A 21,860-nucleotide genomic window follows, 5' to 3' on the forward strand; every position below is an offset into this window, starting at 1 on the left:
AAAATCTTCAAAATCCATAAGCCTTTGACTTGAGATATAGGTATTATTATCTTCAATTAAAAGGTCAAAATCTGAGGAGAACCTGAATACTGAACATACTCAAACTGAAGTTGGCAATCACATACCTGAACACGGTTACTGAATCTGAGAGAGAGCCAACAGCGACATCAGGGTAGGAATTTCTATCAAGGTCCATATTTCCAGCAATTGAATATCCAAAATAAGGGGATTTACCCTCAAGGATCTGAAACAAACAGGGCATGAGAATGATCAGTGGGCTACCACAATGCACTCCTCTATACCACAATGAGCTCTTCTCTGCTTTGAAGAAGCCACATGTGTTCTTGCAAACTGCAGGTCAAGAGTTCACTTATATATTATACTAAATGATAAATAAATTATAAGTATATATGTGCTCCAACACTTCATACATTTTATTCCATAGAAGTCATCTGCTTTACATTATATCTCAAAGGATCAAAGAGCCGATTTTTGATGAGCTTCTTTACCTGCCCTCCAAATATCTTATTTTTCTCAAGAGCAATTTTTAATTTTTGGAGTCTCAATTCTCCATGTAATCACAACCATCTACTTCATTTGCCCCATTTTACCTCCAGGTAGTATGCTACTAAAGGAAAGATCTCACATTTCCATCTATTTATGCTATCTGGGTAAAACTGTCTTTTCCTTTGGATTACTTTGATTCCTAGTTTATCTAAGAAATTGGACAAATAAATGCAATGATGTGCTTATTTTAAATCTCTCTCCAAGCTATCTTCTAATAATACATTTTTAAAAGCCCCACAAAGTTCATACTATTCGTAGATAAAACACGAGTAGTGTGAAAATGCACACAAACCCAAATATCCTACTAGAAGGCAAAAAGCGGAGGCCCTTATTGTAGAAATCCAGGCTGTCTGGTTACCTGTGTTGGCTTGGTGTTTATGCCATTCGGGGATCCATGATAGATAAAAACCTTCCCCATATCATCGTAAGGAGCTCCAACTGCAATATCTGTTGACAACATCACATTTCAACAAACACTACATTTTAAAAATGTTCCAATATGATGACTCAAAATAAGATGTGACAGAATTATTTTAGATGATCAAATAATCCATCTAGGAGCATCATAACTATTTCACAGTCTATTACCTACCTGGGTAGCCATCTTGATTAATATCACCAATATTTTTTACTGCAATGCCAAACATGGAATCTTTGGTTCCATTAAGACGAATTGGCTTGACATTATTCCACCTCCCTTGCTGGTTAATGTAAACATACACAGCTCCTCCAACTTCTCCATCTCTATCAAAATACTGTGGGGCTCCAATAACTATATCCTGCCACCTAAAAACATAATGAGGGATGAGTGAACCATCAGCTAAAATACCAGTGAGCTCACAAAGAATAACACCATCCCAGGTACTAAGAACACAGAGACAGGATGTAGGAAGGACCTCAAATCTGATATTGATTTCTCATCAATTAAAACGTTTTTTTAGGTACGGTTATGAAATGTTTAGATACTGTAATGTTTAGGCACGTAAGTGTTTATGTTTTGTTCAGGTAAGACATTTTGCACAGGAGCCTACAATAAATTCCCATAGAACATCATCAAAGGTAAGAACCTTGAGACAATCCTCAAGTTAGAACAAGAGTGCACAGACTCTACACTCCCCCGCCACCCAAGCTGGCACCACCAGACATAAATATTACTTTGTCACCCATCCCTATTTTCAAAAGGACATTCTGGATGCTCCAACAGCTCCCTAAGCCACAGAAGAACCACGTGGGTGTCATTTTTTGAGTGATTTTCCCCCCAAAATTTTAATTCTCACAGACCCATGATTCCAAAACATAAGTAAAAACTGAAAACTGAAATTTTAAATTACCTGGGGAGGGTAATGAATGCTGCCAAAATACAAGTGATAAAGATGTTGTGGCAAGATGGTAAAAATCTGGCAGCAAAAATATTCTTTGAATCAACTAACCTGAAAGGATGGCTCTTCTCAACACCTATAAAAGCCAAAGAACCAACGGTTTCTTGGCAAAGGTAAAATAACCTAAGACGCTCTTACCCATCTTTGTTAAGGTCCGCCACTGCCACGTCATAACCAAATGATGAAGCCAGACCTTCCCCGTCAAAAATGTACTCAGGGAGAAGATGTGCAGACTTCATGTCTCTTTTTAGCAAAACCACAGCTCCACTGTGATTGGCTCTTGGAGCACCAGACACGAAAGTGATCTCATCTTTAGAGACAATACCTTTTCCTGAGTCCAAAGAAAAGCCTAGAAAAAAAACAAAATAACAGTTCACATCACCCTATATTTCAGGAGGTATCTAACACTGGTAACCCCCTCGCTGCCTTTTCCTCCGGCCTCCCACCCCTTACTTTCTGGGCCTCTCTCCCAGCGATCAGATTTACAACATGAAAGAGCTACAGAGCTAAGAGGTTTGACCTAAGTACAAAGTAGTAGGCTAGTTCATTGCTTTCTATGGAAATATATTAAGACTTTTAAATGAATGCACCCATGCTACTTGGCATACGTGTAAAATGAATCACGAAGCATTCGTGCATCTTAAGAAGCTGTTTGCAATCCATTTTAATACTGGGACTGTGGTAAAAAGAGATCAAGCTAGATACTAAATTATCACGGGGAAGTATACAGAGGGATACAACCAGACACAACATACCTGGGTGCATGCTATAGGGTTCTGCTATAATGTAATGGTTAATAACCTCCATATTCATCAATCTCCTTAGTAATCAGGCAGGAACAAACGCTAGCATCATTCATATACCACAAGGCAGCATTTCAATATTGTGGACCAATTTAATTCTCAGACACAAACATGCAAACAAGACCATGATTGGTGAGAGATACAGTATTTGAGAACCTAGTATGAACAATAGAGGTGAGCTAGTTGTCACTGGTGACAATTACATACTTGTTCAGAGGGTAGAAAATGCTAGACTCCTAATCACAAATCATCAGGTAGGATGTCAGATAACAGACTAAGTGAGGTCCGGTAGCAAGTGAAGATAAACGTCTATGTCAAAACCACTCAAATTAAGCAAATCTTGCTGTATTAAGGTGAGGCAGATACAGGCTCACCCTTTTTATTGTGATTTATAAAAAGCTTCACCACTACTGTTACGGTTCTCAAACTGAAGTGAGTTGAAAAATATGATGAGCTCCAAGTTTAGAACAGGGTGATATAATCAAATCCAGCTCTGAAAACCATCTGGGCAGCAGAGCCTCAAGCATGGCATGCTTTTCATGTGTGCTTCACTTGAAATGAAATAGAAAATAAAAAGATTTATGCTCTGTATGGATCAAAAAAAATTTTTTTTAATGACCATGACCAAGACAATTTATTTGTCATCTCAGAGGTCACAAACCTAGGTAGCTATTCATCATCACATCAGGGGATGTGTTGGGCTGCTCCCTGGGAGGCTGTGTTTTATAAACAAACTGATCAGGATCTGTATAGGAAACGCTGGTCAAAAACAGCAGGCCTAGACACATGCATGGAACGGAAGAGATTGAAGAGAAAGCAATTATGCTTCGTAAGAGGCACAGCAGCTACTGCTGCTCCCGCTGGACGACGAGGCTGCCGCCACATCTGGCAAGCCACCCTTTTTTGCCAGCTTCTAAAACCTCAAGCAGATCATTTTATTCCTCAAACCACTGATTTTTTGAAATGACAGATGTACAGACAGCATGGACAACAAAAACGTAACAATACAAACTTGACTGTGTCCCCCCCCTCCAGGCATCCACTTTTGAGGAATTCATTCTTCAAAGTGGCAAACGTGTTTAATAAAATATGCCAAGTCTTTTCGAATGCTCTAGGAGCAACTATGTTTCTAAAAATCCAAGGGCATCTATCTTAAAGACCGAAGTGCTGGTTTCCTGACTGGAAACCCGTGACCAGGTTTCTTGACTGTTAAATTGTAATTTAAAATTACTTCTGATCATAAATAATCCCTAAGTACCACATTTGATGGGAGGCTGCCTAGTAAAACATATTCAAATAAGATCCAGGTTTGTTGATGATATTTACCCTGAAAAATCATATTTAATAACCGAGACTGCAAACTGCTGGTGTCTGTGTCCCATCTCCGTCCTGCAAAGCCACCGACCTCGCTGGCACTCACACACCCAGCTGCTTCCCTCTCTGCCTCTTAGTCACCAGCCTTTCTTTCCTTGGCTGAGGGATCAGCAAATGTGGGACCTTGGACTACAAAATTAATCTCCCTAGGTCACACTTTTTTTCAATCAGCAAAAGAGGGACAATCATATTTATTGTATAATATTGATGGGAAAATCAAGTAACACCTGTATAGCAGTAAATACGGCATATAGTTGGCACTTAAGTGGTAAGTTTAACTTTTCTTTGCCCTCTTCTATTCCTTCAACCAAATGTTTAATTTGGAGGGAAGGGGGAGTGTCTGTAAGGCTTTTTTTTTTAATTAACAGTACCGTTCATGCATATCTATATAATTAGAACAGTTTAAGAATATGCTTCCTAACACATTGTTTAGAATTATTCTTACGTTTTTACTTTCACCTTCCACTGTTCCAGTAACATCTCTAGCATAGGGATACTTTCAAAAAAAAAATAGGTTACTATTTAGGATTAGGAGATTTTTTACATTTTTTTCCAAGAAATGCACAATAATTATTCTTTATGTCAACTCATACCAAGAATTAAAGCTTTTAAAAGCCTTTGTGTAATTACCATAATGCACATGAATAATTTAGGACACCCATTAGTAATGCAAACGAGCCTTAGGAGTTAGGGAATTGGCACTTAGACACAATCTGGGTGTCCTCAAAGCTGCTCTAGCAGTCCTACTCAGCTTCAGCTGGAAAGCCATGGTGCCACCCGCCAGGGGCCCTGTGACATGGGGCCCCCAATCCAGAAGCAGGGCCGACCCTTGGAGAAGTAGTCACAAGGGAAGGACCTGGAGGTCTTGACCTGCCACTTCAGAGTAACTTCATAAATGTAGCTCTTAAGAGTATCTCTAGAAGGAAGCACTAACAGGAGAGACGCGGCAGCTCAGCTTTCTGCTGAGATCCATTATTTTCCCTCCTGGGCTGCAGGAACAGCCTGTTTCAGGTTACAGGGGCTGACACCAGCTCGAGAGACAGACTTCCCTGCGGGACAATTTTAGGAGAGGGTAGGTTTCCACCTGCTTCAGGGGAGCGCAGGTCAGAAGGGAAGGGTCAGTCCCAAGCATCAGTCAGGTGACCTCGGGATCACCAAAGCTTAAATCCAATGCAGCCACAGGCCCCTGGCTCTGCCTGGCTACTCTCAGCCTCGAAGTCCAGGGTCCTGGGAGGACAGTGTCACACTGAGGCATCTGCAAAGGCGGGCAAGCCAGCTGCGCTCGATCCTACCTAAGTAACTGTTAGCGGGAACAGGAACTAGACTTTCGTCATGGTCGGTCTCTCCACCAACTTCATAAGGCCCATCTTCAAAGATGTTCATGTCAAAAAAAGTGTTATTCTTTTGCTCTACACGAACAATGCCTAAAGAAATGAAATGGCAAAAAAACAAACAAACAAAAAACACATGAAGATGGAATAAAATAAAAGAGATGTTTCCTAATAAGCATGCCTCACGTTATCACCATAAGGACAGGAAGAAAAGTCTAGACAAAGGGAAAAAGGACAAAGGAAAGAGAAGATTTTTGAGGTTATTAAAGTTAAAAAAATCAAGTTCATGTGAATTTTTACAAAGAAATTTGTTCTAGTAATTAAAAAAAAATGCCAGTGCCCCATGCATTTTTAGGAATTCTCTCTATAAATGCCATAAAACCAGATGGCAAATGAAACGTTTACTTAGTTAAATCTACTTCTAGAAAGTAACTTTCTAAGAATTATATGAGCCTGGTGTGTTTTACATTTTCTGTAATCCTATATCAATTTATCTACTTTACTATAATGTAAAAATGTTGTGATCCTTTTTCCAAATCACTTTAACGAAGATTCCTTCTCTCTAAAATTTTCACAATTAACAGGTAAAAAGAGAAGATTTCCTAGAATAAGCCCACTATGGGACTTTTAAAAATGGTAATATTTTAAGTCAGGGTTTATAAAGCAGGTAAGACATGTTTCCCATAAACATATACATACATAACTGTGGGTGTCTTTGTTGTTTTACTCCAAATGGCATCTATTCTTGCTACAATAAAACTATATCTAAATTCAATGTGTTATTTTGATTAGGTCAATATAACCTGACAAATACTGTTAAGTTGGGGGTGCAGAGGCCAAATGAAATTACTCCCAAAGGTTACTATGGATGACAGAAAGTGGAAGGTGTCCTCAAAGATGATTTCTAATAGGAATTCAAACTTGAGAGATTTTTCTGATGCAGAAGGGAAAATATTCCTAAGTTTTTCTTAAGGAAAAAAAAATGTTATAACATTTATTTTAATAAATTTCACAAAAAAAAGTCTTATGTCTAAATCCTATGCATTTCTCTTCATTATACATTAGAGTTAAATTAATTGTCCTGGATAACATAGTGGTTTTCTATGCCTGCCTCATTTCTTCAGAGAAGTTAAACTTTATTACAGGAGCTGACCAGATTTGCCCAGTCAAATTGAGAGTCCTTCTCCCTCCCAGTGTCTCCTTTTATCTACATCACAATCCTAATTAAACAACTTTCCTATAAATTTTCTAAAATTATCATCTCAAAATTCCCTGATTTGTCATCTACCCTTCTTTTTTGCTTTATTAGCAAACTACTGCCTTTTAAGATAATATATAATGAAAGAAATGTCTGTATCAAAACACCGTTACTTGTATATGACACCGCTCAATTATTTTGTTTTCAGATCACTACCTTAAAATGTTTACTAACATTAAAACCGAAAAAACTTTCAGCCTCAAGAAAATGCGGAAACAGAAAAAACTGGAAATGTTAATTATTATATTCTTAGAGAAAAAAGTTAACTACGTGTATTAATGTAAATTCCTGGTAAAGGGGAAAACTATCTTCAAACATACATTCACACTACTGTTTTTGAAATCATGTAATTGAGAGAATATCCTACCTTACTTCTATCATATACAAGTGCCTTATAATACATTTTGGTTTAACCTAAAATATACTCAATCATGGTACATAGAAGAGAAATTATGTAGTCATTCTAATCTCCATTGCTACAAATACATGTCATACCTTTCCAGTTATAAGTGCCCGGGGCTCCAAACACAATGTAATGGAAGTCTTTAGTAAAAGTAGCTGCTACTCCTTGCTGGCAAGAACCAAATTTTTCATGGCCTCTCAATCGGCCATCGCAAAAACTCCAGTCTCCTCCATCCATGTCATCCTCAATCCTGAGATTCTGACTCAGGACGTAACACCTTCCAAAGATATCTCGGGATTCCTGCTTTGTATTAACATGTTGCCTTTTTTCATATCGGTGAGCACATGTCTGCAAACAGATGGAGTAGAGTAGCCTATTCATTTCTATAAACCTCATGTTTATTATTGGACCATTTTATCAATTTGTAATAAAGAGATTAATTCTAAATGGGACCGGATCCAAAACCAGCAACTGCTCCCCAAAGTGGCATATGGAGACCACTGGCTAGCATATAAGAACTAGGACTTTGGTCTCATTCTCACCCGAAGAATAATGCTCCGGTCCAAATACTGGATGTCAATCTGTAATTCACAGGCAATTTATGTGTAATTTTACTTGTCACATCAACAATGGGAAACATCTTATTTTATTTTCTTAACTTAATTAAGCTTTCACATCAGTATATTTATGAAAATATGTAATTATATTCCAGAGGACAGAAATCAGACATATTTCCATAGGGACCAAGCAAACAACAGTTAAAACAAAGACAACTATTTCCTTATAACCAGTACTAACTTATGCTCTAAATGCCGATTAAGTTTATTTTAAAAGGCAGAGAGAATTACACTGCCAGAAAAGATGGAATAATCTCTATAATTTACAAGGTATTCATGGTTTCCCTCCATGTACCATAGGCTGACTATCAGACTTCATGATATCCAAGTTGATTTCCTGTAATCCCTTAACTATCAAAATTCAGGGTTCGGTAAAATTCTCATTTTTTTTCAAAATCCTATAGATATAGCAATCAGATTTTGAAAGAGAGACAGAGAGAGACCATCATAATCCAGCCTGGAAGGCCACCTCCCGCAATCCACCTGATAACCTTTCCTTCACTGCCGCTTGTATTTCCTTCACTACTGCTGGTATTTGAAGATGTTGAGAACAACCAACCAGAGTTTTAAATTACCTGCTCTTACTTTCCATTCCCATATTTTTTATAACTCAAAAAGCCACATAGTTCCTGGGACACAAACCATCATCTAGTTGTGTTATGCATTCTAAAGACTATCTGGTGCTTTAGGGGTATTCAGTGAAGGCTTATTAATAACTTGCGTCTGAAAATTCTAAAGAAATATATCAGGGACGTCTGGTGGCTCAACAGTTGAACATCTGCCTTCAGCTCAGGCCGTGATCCTGGGGTCCAGGGATTGAGTCCCGCAAGGGGCTCTCCGCGGGGAGCCTGCTTCTCCCTCTGCCTATGTCTCTGCCTCTCTCTGTGTCTCTCATGAAGAAATAAAGTCTTAAAAAAAAAGTGTATCAGAAGTCACAGAGGGGCGCCTGGCTGGCTCAGCTGGCTATTCATCCGACTCTTGATTTCAGCTTAGGTCATGATCTCAGGATCGTGAGATTGAGGCCCACGTCGGGCTCCACACTCACTCAGCATGGAGTCTATTTGAGATTCTCTCTCTCCTTTTCCCTCTGCCCCTCCCTCTACTTGAACACACTCTCTCTAAAGAAAATAAATAAAAATCTTTAGAAATCACAGAAAAAAATAATGCCTCAATTTCTTCCTGACATCAATTCCTGCTTTAAAGCAGTGAGTGTTCTGGAATGTCCCCTGTGTGTGGGCAGGACTCTGCCCATCTTGTTTTCTGCTGTCAGCCTGGTGCTAGCACATGACAGGCACTCCGACCTTGTGGAATGAGCCTGCTTCTCCACACTTACCACAACTTTGCCCCCTGGACCTTGGCTCTGCACGGTGACCCCCATCCATTGATCTTCTTTGCTTTCTGATGAAGGGTCAGCTGTGGAAAGCAGTACAGGTTACATACACATAGCTAGGACTTCAAAGTGACTGAAGCAGGCAATGAAGCAAAAGATGAACACAAATACAAGATGGTTTCTAAACTGCCTAGATTCCAAGTCTTGCTCCTCAGCAAATTCAATTACTCAATCCAGAAAAACTATTTCTCCTTTTAAGAAAATAGCTTAAGTGCTTACTAGTAAGAATCTTCTTAAAATTCTTTACATAAAATATATAGCTTTACTTGATGGCCCCATGCTCTTTCTGACAACCAGGATCCTGAGTACAAAAAGCTATTTGAAAATTGTAAGACTCAGGAGTAGCCTTCCCACAAGTGCGACTTAAAACAATGATGTAAAAATCCAGTTTCCAAACTCCAGTTGCCATCCACAAGAAGTGGATACTTCTCTACAGACCCAAATTTGTTATTTACATAATAGCATGAATTATTCTTTTCTTTCTTGGAGATGGGAAGACAAGGCCTCAGACTCACTTTATGTTGTTCTATCAATGCCGAAAAAGGAAAGCGATATATTTAGTTTTTACCCCCTTCCCCTCCAAAAGAGAGAAACCATAAATATCATGTATGTGTTCATTTCAGCAATCTGAACCTACTGTATGACCCTATATTCAAATTTTTGCCTTCCTCAATGAGAAGGCAGGCATGATTTTTTTTTAATCTTGAATCGTTACAAAAATGTGAAAACTAAACAACCTTAAATAGAGAGAAGCCAAAATGTTGAAGAGTGATTATGTCTAGATTACCCATGGGCTTTTGGTTTTTCCCTTATATAGGTTGGTTATCTTTTACAAGTTTCCCCACAAGTAACATATATCATTTTCTATTCAGTGAAGAGGGAAAAAAATCACACAAGTGTTATTTCTAAAAGATGAAAAAGCAAGAGACGAACATAAACGTGAATCTGCAAATCTACTTAGACCAGATATGTCAAATCTGGCTTGCTTGGAAGCTTCTCAGTACACTAACTGCTCTGCTCAGCATAGATCCCTCCCAACACAAGCCTCTAGTTGAGCCGGTTGGGCAAAATTATCCATGACGGTCAGCTCTCACTTCTGAGAGATCGGATATTTAAGAGTCTCTCTCGCAAATATTTGCACGTGAGAACTTCTGGCAGCTAAGCACAAGCTATGCCCGATTTTCTTCGCTGCTCTGAATTCAGTTTAACAACCTCCTGTAGGACCTCAGCCATCACTAGGTGGCGACATCAATACACCACATCCGTTCAGAAAGCAACATCAGGAAAGGCAGCAATTCTGTGCGGATCCCAACATCACTGAAAAAGTAGCTGTTTTCAGGGCAAACCAGAAACAGTCAAGACGTGTCATTAAAAGAGGCCTCCTTCAAGAACAAACGCTTGGATCCCCTTTCCTTCCTCGTGGAAAGGGCAAATTGGGGTACAGGCGAGCTGGCCAAGGGGACACAGTGAAGACAGAAGAACACACCGTCGTTGTCAAATTCAATCCGTGTGCAAGGCCCTGGGGAGGTGATGTCACAGCTGTACAAGCCTCCAGTTCTGTTGGCCCTCTGCAGCGGAAGGGCCACCGCCCGAGGGGCCCCCACAAGCAACCTGTGGACAAAACAGAGAATTTGGAGACTTGAGTTTAACACAAAATTAACATTTCAGTAAATCAGAACCGAGAGATATTAGGATTATTCCTCCTGGGTCAAGAGATTCCACCCCCAACCCCCCCAAGCCCAGGTGCTGGGGACAGTAAAGGTGGAATCCTGTGACTGGTTCGTGCTACACACACACACACACACACACACACACACACACACACACACACAACTAGACGAGTCAAGCCTGAGTGGAGGGGTTGTTGAAACAAGGTAAAAAGTATGCCATCTCTCGTGGTATCAGCACCTCTCAGGGTAGGATCCTGGTGTTTTAAAAGACACACTTTTCATAGAACATGACCCCTAAGCCTAGGCCCAGGACAAATGGAACTCCACAGACACTCCCACCCTGGAGGGGAAATGGCCCCATTAAACTTAACAAGCGATCATACGTCAATGTCTAACTCTGTGCCTTCCCGAGGTAATTTTCAAAGGTAATTTTGACTATACCCTGAATCTTCAGTTCGCATACTGTTAATTAAACAATGAGGCCATTAGGCCTAGGTAAGCAAAAATCTCTAAGCCTCAAGGTTATAAAATCAAACCCTAGCGACAACACATCACCAACAGCCAACCAGGCGTCAAGCTACAGCTGATTAAATAATTTTTCTTTGCTTACCAGGCTTTCCCTGGTTCCTGTTGGCAGAGCACTCTTAACCACTTCCAAATTTGCTGCTACCAGATTCCAACCATTTTTTGCTCAAATTCGTAAAGCTTTTTAATATGTCTCAATTTATCTTTTAATAATACTGATTTAGAACCTAATCTCGCCCAAGACACAAGTGAACTGAATCTCTCTCCCTCTACTCCCCCGCCCCCTTTTCTTTCTCCGCCTTTCCGTATCAGCTCTTAACTTTGGGCACTCTTGCCTCGGCCAGGTTCCTCCACGATCATCCTAGCAGTCTGGCACGGAGGCTGCAGGGAGGTCCGGGCAGTGCCACCTGGGTACTGGGAATCACAGCAGTACCTCTTCCTCCCATCCCACTAAGAGGGGCCCTAACCGCAATCCACAGTCCTTAAAATCTCTGTTTCACAGCCAGGAGGCATCCTCACAGATCCACTATCTTTCTGCAGGGTTCCTTCTGAAAATGCTCTTTACTCACCATCTTTGGGCCTGGCTGACTCACGGAACAGCTGGGAATAGAAACAAAGAGAAGAAACACACCTGACTGGACAGAGAGAAGGGAGACGGGAGCTGGGGGGGAGAAAGGGCAGGGCACACAAATGTGAACAAACAACTTCCCAAACAGAAAATGAGCCACTCCTGGTCTTTAAGAAACCCACGAATCTCAGATGCTAAAGCAAAAACAAAAAACCTGCCTACAAGCAAAACTGTCCCTACTACCTGTCTCTATGATCCCAATAAAGGATTTAACCAAAGCCATTTTTAAGCCAATACAAGGCAGTAGGTGCAAGAGAAGGAAATGCACTCAAGGATAGAGTCAAGGGGGCCCGACTCTATCCAGGGAAGGCCTGCGAAGCAGGCGATACAGAAGGAGCACTTGGGGGAACACATGTCCCTCGCACTGTCCTTCCTCCCAGATGCCTGGATGGCAGGCACAGTCCGCTTCCACCTCGAAATCCCTCCTACATTTGAAGGGATGAGCTGCACACACCAAGATACAGAACTGGAACGGAGACTTAGGGCCAAGGCAGGGCCCCTGGGTGCCTCGAAGTTCTTGGCAGAGGGTACGGGCAAGGCAGAGGCCACAGGGGGTCTCCTCAGGACCGCCACACACACTCACACATGTGGTCCCAGATCCCAGGAGCTCCGACACGTAGCTGGGAAGCAAGAACCGGCCTCGACCGTAAGTGAGCAAAGCTCAATTACCTGGCAGATTTGGGGATGGAACCCGGACCCCGGGACCGGGCGGGATTAGCAAAGCGCTGGGGTCCAGAGCACTGAATCACAGGATGGGAGCCCTGGAAACAGCAGAGCACCCAGCCCTCTAATTTCACGGATAAGAAAACAGAGGCCGTGGCGTTGCAAGGAGGGTAATTACTCTGCCCCTGAGCTCTCCCAGCTAGATACGGGGGGGGGGGGGGGGGGGGGGGGACAAAACAATTACTTTGGAGCAATGTTTTTTTCCCCATTCCTGTCAAATGCTTCCTAAAATATAAAACCCCCAGATTTCAAGGCATCTATAACCTTAGCTGGAGGCAGAACCTCCAATGAAACAAGCTGCTCTGCTTAGGGACAGGCGTCCGCGAAGTGCGAGAGGCTGAGGGCGGGCGGAGGGAAGGCCTTACTGGAATCGGGCGGGCGAGGCTGGGAGGAGGTGACGAGGTGACCTGCCGAGGGAACCAGCTCCAACGGGAAGGCCATAAAGAGCCGCCCGGGGTTCCAAGGTTATTCCGCGTCTTCCCTGCCGCTTCCTCTCCTCCTCACCCATGCCCAAGGCCGGCCTGCTACCCCAGGCAGGTGCTGGGCCTGTTATTTCCTGCTCCCTGTCTCCCTCGCTCACGTCTTCCTTCCACACACCTTCCAGAGCCTTCTGGAACGAGTAAGGGTTGGCCGCCCCCCTCCCACCCAGCTCGGCCCAGAGGGAGCCAGGCCCACACGCAGGTGGCAGAGGGCGGCCGAGGCAGCGAGGCTGGGCCGGAGGAGGGCGCCAAACCCCGCCTGTGAGGAAGGGGTCGGGGCAGCGGCGCTGAGGCGGCTACAGGGGCCTCCTGCTGCTCCAACACCTGAGGGGACGCAGGTGTTCCCGCGGCCAGGGCACCTCGGGGGCAGGCTCCCCCCTTCCTCAGGCGCGGCCTAGCGGGGGTCCCCTCCTCCGTGCACCACCTTCCGCTGCCCTCCTCCTCCAGAGAGGCTAACTCCGGGTCTTTGCCTGCGCTAAAGAGGCCAAGCTTTTTTTTTCTTTTATGTTTAACAAAATTTATCATGGTGCTATTTAATTTGTTTTTTTTAAGAGTTATTTATTCATGAGAGACACGCAGAGAAGCAGAGACACAGGCAGAGGGAGAGGGAGGCTCCCTGCGGGGACCGGACGTGGGGCTCGATCTCAGGACCTGAGCCAAAGGCAGACTCTCAACCACTGAGCCACCCAGACGCCTCTATGGTGCTACTTAGAATAAAAATGCCCAGCTCTTACAGGAGGAGTCCACACATTCTACTTGTAGCAGCTACTGCGGATGAAAGCCAAGTGCACAGAAGAATGGAAACAGCAAGAAGGCTTGGGGGTGGGGGTGGGGGGCAGGAAACCCAGAAGAGAACCCAGCCAACATGAGAAATGTGCCTCCTGAGGGCTCTGCGGCTGTGTTTCCAGACGGTGCTTCCCCCCAGGTCCCGGGACAGTGGGCACAGTGTGCTCACTTCAGAACCTGTCCCGCCCTAGATGGAGGCGGACAGCCCTGGTCTCAGGCCTCAGGCCCCAGTCAGCCAGAGGAGGACACACAGCAGTCACCAGGGGGCCTGCCCCTGCCCTGGCTGCATCTGGTTCCCTGGGACCACACTGAATAGGAAGTTCAGGAAAACAATGACCCAGGGGCAGGTGGAAGTGAAGTTGGATAAAATCAGAATCGTAGAAAACAGAAGGAAGCACCTTGATGGAAGAACCCAGTAACTAGCCCCCAACCAAGCTCAACAATTGGCAGGTGTCTTAATCCTCAACGTAGAAGCAGTTTTCTCTGGATGGGGAAACTAAGCACTTTCTTAATTCAGCTTTGAAACCAGCCTTAATCAGGAGATCACAGCCCATGAGCAGAGGCTGTGTCTGGAGGGAACAAGTAATCAGAAAGAGCTGTGTCCAGTCAAACAATGGCACCGTCCGCAGTGTAACCCACCTAAAGTCCTACGGGATGGGCACTGGTCTAAGCCATTCAAACACAGCTGCCTCCAGAGTACAGCTCAAAAGGGAGGGTCTGCTCGTAGAGGAACGCACAGGCCACACCGAACTCCAGCTTCTGCTCAAATCCCAGCTTTCTCCACTTTGCCCCTCATGCCCTTTGTTTTGTTTTAAGATTTTATTTATTCATGAGACACACACAGAGAGGCAGAGATATAGGCAGAGGGAGAAGCAGGCTCTGTGCAGGGAGCCTGACGTGGGACTCGATCCCAATACTCCAGGATCACACCCTGGGCCGAAGGCAGGCGCTAAACCACTGAGCCACCCAGGGATTCCGCCCCACTCCCCAATGCCCTTTGATGCTGGTTCGGTGCAAGCAGCACCCACTCTCTGGGCACTGCCAGGATACCCACAGCAACGCCTGGGACTTGGGCAGCAGCTGCTAGGCTGCTTAACTCATTTCCTCTTAAGCAGTGACAGCAGCTGCTGTCATTACTAACCCACCCAGTATGTATGGAGGAATTCAAAACTATAGTAACAACTCACATTCAGAGTGACAGGAACCAGGGGGTAGAAGTTATGGCCTTCAAAGGGAAATAATGGAAATTAACAGAACGGGATCTGAGAAGCCTATTCCCCTATCAGGGCAAAAGAAAAAATGTCAAGGAAAGGTGAGAATCTAAGTTTGAACTAAGATTGTTTTAGACGCCAAAAGGAATGGGAAAAATGACTTCCCAGATTGCTTTCCACAGGGGAGGTGAACAATCACCTCTGGGATTTTGGAGCTGTAATGACATAAAAACTGCCCTGGGATTCCAACATATTGAAAAGCCACATTTAAAATACAAAACTCAGGGCATCTGGGTGGCTCAGAGGGTTAAGTGTCTGGCTCAGGTTGTGATCTCAGGAGCCTGGGATCTCGTACCTCATCCCTGCATCGGGCTCCCAGCTCAGTGGAGGGTCTGCTCCCTCTCCTCCTCCCTAAGCTTGTGCTCTCTCTCTTGCTCTAAAATGAATTAATAAAAACTTTTTAAAAAGATTTATTTATTTAGAGAGAAAGAGAGAGAGGGGCAGAGACACAGGCAGAGGGAGAAGCAGGCTCCATGCAGGGAGCCCGACGCGGGACCTGATCCTGGGTCATCAGGATCACACCCTGAACCAGAGGCAGTGCTAAACCACTAAGCCAAAAATAAATAAATAAATAAACCACTGAGCCACCCAGGCTGCCCAATAAAAATCTTTAAAAATAAAATAAAATACAAAATTCCGGGCACCTGGCTGGCTCAGTAGGGAGAGTATGCAGCTCTTGATCTCAGGGTCATGAGTTCAGGCCACACACTGGGTGTCAAGGTTACTTAAAACCTTAAAAAAAAACCAAAATCATATCATCTTTAAAGATGAAACAACATGAAATAACAAAATACAATATAAAAGGCTAATAATGACATAAGCGAGACATAAAACTGAGGGTAGGATATGAATTCAGGTCTCTGGAGTCTAGATCAGAATTGCTGGCCAAGATTCAGGACCCACTCACATGCTTTTAACGGCAAGGTTATTTCAACTTCAAGTAAGCCACACTCCTACCTCATATCCTCAAGTTCTCCCCCAAAGAGAGCTGGGTATACTTTTGTAGAACTACTTCAAAAAAGATCTACACACTGGAACACTTTTAAAACTCTAAGGACAATAGCAGCTTTGCTTCATTGTTTTTGGCAATAACTCATTTCCTCAAGGATTAAAGATTCTGCCTCCAGCCATGCAACTTTGTCCCAGGAAACATGAACTATTGCTTCATTAGAACAAGGACACTATTATCGCTGAATATAAAACACAGCCTTCTTCGTTTGTCCAAATTAAGCATTATAAAATTGGAAGATGGCATTACCGTGGCATTTGTGTCACCTCTACATTTAACCCATGTTCAAACTCAGTTTTTTTTTTATTAAAGATTTTATTTATTTATTCATGAGAGACACAGAGAGAGAGGCAGAGACACAGGCAGAGGGAGAAGAAGCAGGCTCCATGCAAGGAGCCTGACGTGGGACTTGATCCCGGGACCCTGGGATCACGACCTGAGCCCAAGGCAGACGCTCAACCGCTGAGCCACCCAGGTGCCCTCAAACTCAGTTTTTAACTTTTGTTAAATATATACAAATCAATGACAAGAAACCAAAAACAAAAAACTTATGATGGAAGGCAGCAGATTCCAAACTCATCCCAAGCCCCACTCTAGGAAAACCTCTTAAAAAAAAAAATTCTGGATTTACTTCTCCATAACTCCATCACCTCTGCTTATCCTTTTATTTCTTGATTTATCAGCTTTGGACAGCAACTGCCGGCCCCTGAAAACGGAAGAATTTCTATTTGCTACTTCACTTTCTCGTGTTTAGTAACTGTATATGTTACCTTAGTTCTTCTATTTATTACCCCTAAAGTTTTACACAATATATTTAACCACCTGTTTTCCCTTCACCGACTTTCAACAAAATCTCTCCGTTCCCTAACTGGTGAGACCCGGCTGTCAGCATTCTGACCCTTTCTCCCAAACGTTTCCCTCCAACTCCTATCACCCATTAGCTAAACTTTTACACTATTAGTCAGACTATATTACCACTTACATTTTGTCTTGCGTAACCACAATTTGGCCACCTGTTCTTTTATGTAACCAGGTAAATGTTCAGTGTTCAATCAAACCACATTGAACTTATCCTCTCTATCTGGGACCAGTATCAGAGCCCTTGGCCTCAACGGAAAACTGTTCCCAGCATCAAGGTCAAACACACATTTCTTACAGTCTATCAATTGCTTGGTGTACTTCACATTTGAACCATGACTTTGGCTTTTCTTGGCATTTCTCATTGCTTTTTTCCTTACACTATTTTTCTTCCTAGCCTCAATCATTTCTGAGCTCCCAATCATACCTTATATATATATTTTTAAAGATTTTATTTATTTATTCATAAGACACACACAGAGGCAGAGACACAGGCAGAGGGAGAAGCAGGCTCCTGTGGGGGGCCTGATGCAGGACTTGATCCCAGGACCCTGGAAGGTCAAGGTCAAGGCAGACACTCAACCACGGAGCCACCCAGGTGCCCCCCTACTTTGTATCAAATCAGGATTGCTTCCTTGCTGGGTTTTCTCCTCAGAGGCTTTGGACCTCCTGTTACTACACAAACTGTTCTAGGGCTGTTGTCCTGGGTCGGGTCATCCTAGCACTGACCTCCTGGGCTGATATGCTCTGGAAAGCAGGTTTCCCTCTTACTCTAATTATTTTCTTAGAAATCATCCTAAGGGAACAGGACAGGTCAACTTAGTCCTTCCATATATGTCATTATTCTGCTCTTCCCCTTGATCGATAGTTTGGGTACAGGACTCTAGGTTGAAAAACATTTTCTTCAGAACTTTGATACTACTGCTCTTATTCCAGTATCCAGTGAGCCCAACAAAAATTCTAATGAAAGTCCAATTTTCATCTCTTTGAACTGTTAGGCTCTTCACTTACCCTAGGCATCCTGAACAGCACAACCGTGTCACTTACTGTGCACTGACTGCATGGCCCCTTTCAATCTATGGACTTAGGCACACTGATCACTTCACGCACCCCATTTTGTGCTCCTTTTCTGGAACCCCTTACCTAGTCAGGTATGGGGCCTTCTGGCCTCCCCTCTCTGTGGTTCTGAGGTTTTCCAACTTGATTTTCTAATATTTCTACCGAAAATTTTAAATTTCAGCAGTTATATGTGCAATCTCCAAAAGTCCTGTCTTGGTTCCGATCATGCCTCTTACATAATAGCACACTCTGTTCTTCATTTGTGGATCAACAGGTTCTTATTCTGAGCATTTTACCTGGAAGGTTTTCTCCCCCCCCCCCCCCACAGTTCTTGTTCTGTTCCTGGATTATCTGCTTCTCCCAGTGTTTCTCTTGGTTTACTTTGCCATCCCCTTTCTATGCTGCAAGCTCTCACCACATGCCTCACCTCACAATCCTTGGTTCTCCTGTGTTGGTGTTGTCTAAGAAAGGTCCATTTTTGGCTGGGTGTCACCCTGAGCAGGAATTCTGAAGGGAGCCCTGGGTGGCACCTGCCAATGGCAGGATTCACTTTAGGCTGAATGGGTAGGAAGCTGCCATCAGACTGCAAACCACTCGTCAACTAAGTCCTAGAAGAGGAAGCCTTAAATTCTTGGGGTGCCAGCATTCACAGTAGAAGCCCTAGCTTTTAGGGTTTTTTAAATAACATAACTGCCTTTTCTACAAGAATCATTTTTGAGCTGTAATCAATTTTAGCTCTGTAAAACCCCTCGACATTTCCATCCCCCCCCCAAAAAAAAGTGCTCTGGGGTTTGGTTTTGGCCAGAATGTTACTGCTAGCAGCCTACACTCTGTACAGACATGGGAAATAATGGTGTTATCTGGCATCTGTGGTCCTGCATACAGAAACTCCCTTCCAGATCTATACCTCAGTCCCCAGCCCCCGCCTCACCTGATGGTTCCCAGGGTGTCACAGGGCAGACCTTCTCTCGCCTTTGCCCTGAGTCCCCATATGACATGCTCCAGACTTGGCCTCTCTCCTGTAACAGTCATAAGCCAGAGCCATCTGTCTCCTGTCTTGTAGTAACCCAATCTCCCCCATTATGGAGCCTTCAGGGAAACCTGTACCCCTAGTCCACCATCTGCAACCTTAAGTCAAAACCCAATCATTTCTTGAAGGAATTCGATCTTCATCCCAGCCTTGTTACCTTGCAGTCTGAAGAGGTCTTTCTCCCAACTGTTCCCATAACACCTTTTTATCATTATACCACCCCTCATATATTATGTATGCCTACCAATCAGACTCCTTGCTTGGGGGGGAAAAAAATCCAAAACAGGTTTTTTGGCCAATTTGTATTATAAGCTTTTATGAATATAGATGAAATAGTCAACTGACATCTGATTATACAAACACTTAAATAATACATAAAGTATTTAAAAGTAGTTTTACTTATATTTCATGAAGCAATTTAATTCAAACTCCACATGCTTCTTTGACATTACTTTCTGAAACCCAGGTCTAAACCAGTTTTCAGGAGCACTTCCAGGACAGTTTAAAGTTTATAACAACATCCAAGACTTGCAATTATGGTGTCAAATCCTGAGGAATTATTACTAAATGGGAGCTATATTTCTTTGCCTCCTTTTTAAAAGCAATTTATTTTATTTAAAATATCTTAAAACCAGGTTAACCTCTATCCTCATCCACAATTAAAACTGATGGAGGTCCTTTTAGGCTAATGTGTTTATAATAAACAGAACTCTGTTGTTCAAAATAAAGTAATCAAGAAGGCAACTCAAAAAAAATTTAATTAAAAATAAAATAAAGAAGGCAACTCTCACAGGAGAACAACTTTATGAGGGTTATAAGGTGTAGTAATTTGGGGGTGAAAAAACAGATCTTGCATTATATTCAAGGGTGTACAAAAAATAACTCTTCAAGAGCCCCTGGCCGGAGAGCACCCCGTGCTGTGGACAGGCAACTTAGGAAAGGCCCCTGGGTCACGCCTTCTCTCCTGGAAGGCCTAGTCCCTTCTACACAAAGGCCACCTTGTACGGAGTCATTTTTGCTCATCAGACTATCCACAGAGTGGTTACAGCTCCCAGCACCTAGCTTGGCTGACCATACACCCAGGTTTTCTCAGGACAGTCCTGGTACACACCTGTTGTCCTGGACCTCCTTCCTCCCACACAAATATCCCAGTTTGGTAAGACAAATTATACAGTCACCCCAGCCTCAGATATAAAGCTAGCAATGGAACTTGCCTGGTACAACAGCTTGAATTTTAAAACACTGTGCCTGAAATTCCAACTATGTGGTTGGATCTGGCGATGGTTTCACAGCACTGGTGAGTTGCTTTGGCCTGGGAGGTCCTACGGTCAATCTTCACATGTCCAGGCTACCTGAGGACAACTTATCTGGCCACCAAAGCTCCACTGGCCTTAGGAGAGCCCCTCTTCCCCAACCAGGTTGACTATCCAGGTGTCCACTGATAGATACTTCTCCCTCCCACCAGCGGCAGGAGAGTACTTCCACTTTCCAAGGACTAGTGGTCACCAGGTCCATACCCCTGCATCTGCCCTGGTCACTGTCAGCATCCCAGGTAGCCTGGCATGATGGCTGAGGAGTCTTTTTCTTCCCTCTCTTTAAAGATCCTCCTCCCTCCCCTCTCTCTTCTACATGGTAAAGAGAAGCAAGGAGGCATTAAAGATGGTTGTGCTTTTATCTAAACCCTGCAACTCTGCCCGAGTCAGATTCCTTCAGGGGAGAAAGGACCTGCTTCTCTCTCCTGATTGATTAGAAAAATCAATCACCAGACTAATATCTCCTGTTAGGCCTTTCAGTCAAGATGTGTTTGTGTGTGTGTGTGTGTGTGTGTGTGTGTGTGTTATTAAAGTTATGAAACCTTAAACTGTTTTCCTTATTTTGGTGACTGGTCATTTGGAGATTTAAAAATACATCTGAGGACCCTGCACTCATAAAAATTTATATCCAGCAGTACTGAGCTAGAAATCTCTACCCTCACCAGCCCTCTGTATAAGTCAGAGCTGTGAGGCACATGGACTGAAGCTCTAGGAGGGCACAGATCTTTCGGTCTTTAGCCCACAGACTCATCCCAAGCTCCTAGAGAGCAGGCCTGACATTTTGCAGTGGGTAATCACTACTTACTGAAGAATCATCACAGCTAACTGCTTCAACATAGGATGTATATGCGCCACTCTCCACTGCTCTGTGAATAGCACACAAATTTTCAGAGGTCGTTACTGTACTAAGAAACGACAACAGCCATTACTTGGTGGCAACAGCCATCTCTGCAATGAGACCTTGACCTGGGCAGGTGTACTGGTTTTCTACGGCTGCTGTAACAGTTATCACAAACTTGATGGCTTAAAACAATACACACACACTTAGCATCTTACAGTTCCATAGTTCAGAAGTAAAAAAAAAAAAAAAAAAAAAAAATCAGGTGTCGGCAGTTGCTTTCTGAAGGATCTACAGGAGAATCTGTGTCCTCACCCAGCCTAGCTTCAAAGGCTGCCTGCATTCCTTGACCCTGGGCCCCTTCTTCCTTCTGCGAGGCCAACGCTGATGCAGCTCCAAATCTCTCTTTTGCCTCCCTCTTCTACATTAGGAGGACCCCTCTGATTACACTGGCCCAAATGGGTAATCCAGGATAATCTCCCTCATTTTAAAGTCATCTGATGAGCAACCTTAATCTGCAACTTAGAGTTCCCTGTACCACTTCACCTA

General features: G+C 43.4%; 1 protein-coding gene across 2 annotated transcripts in view; it reads right to left on the bottom strand.

The window, feature by feature from the left end:
* ITGA6 (integrin subunit alpha 6) overlaps positions 1 to 21,860 on the bottom strand; it is an 83,872-nt gene that overhangs the window by 34,627 nt on the left and 27,385 nt on the right. For both annotated transcript variants that reach the window (XM_055307834.1, XM_055307835.1), the window contains exons 2-9: positions 10,609 to 10,733; positions 9,066 to 9,145; positions 7,208 to 7,463; positions 5,416 to 5,547; positions 2,085 to 2,295; positions 1,160 to 1,353; positions 926 to 1,014; positions 126 to 244 (exon numbers count right to left, since the gene is read on the bottom strand). In XM_055307834.1, the coding sequence (XP_055163809.1) occupies positions 126 to 244; positions 926 to 1,014; positions 1,160 to 1,353; positions 2,085 to 2,295; positions 5,416 to 5,547; positions 7,208 to 7,463; positions 9,066 to 9,145; positions 10,609 to 10,733 (1,206 nt within the window). The remainder of the gene's footprint in view (positions 1 to 125; positions 245 to 925; positions 1,015 to 1,159; positions 1,354 to 2,084; positions 2,296 to 5,415; positions 5,548 to 7,207; positions 7,464 to 9,065; positions 9,146 to 10,608; positions 10,734 to 21,860) is intronic.

This window comes from Nyctereutes procyonoides, unplaced genomic scaffold (genome assembly GCF_905146905.1).
Source record: "Nyctereutes procyonoides isolate TBG_1078 unplaced genomic scaffold, NYPRO_anot_genome, whole genome shotgun sequence".
Taxonomy (NCBI): domain Eukaryota; kingdom Metazoa; phylum Chordata; class Mammalia; order Carnivora; family Canidae; genus Nyctereutes; species Nyctereutes procyonoides.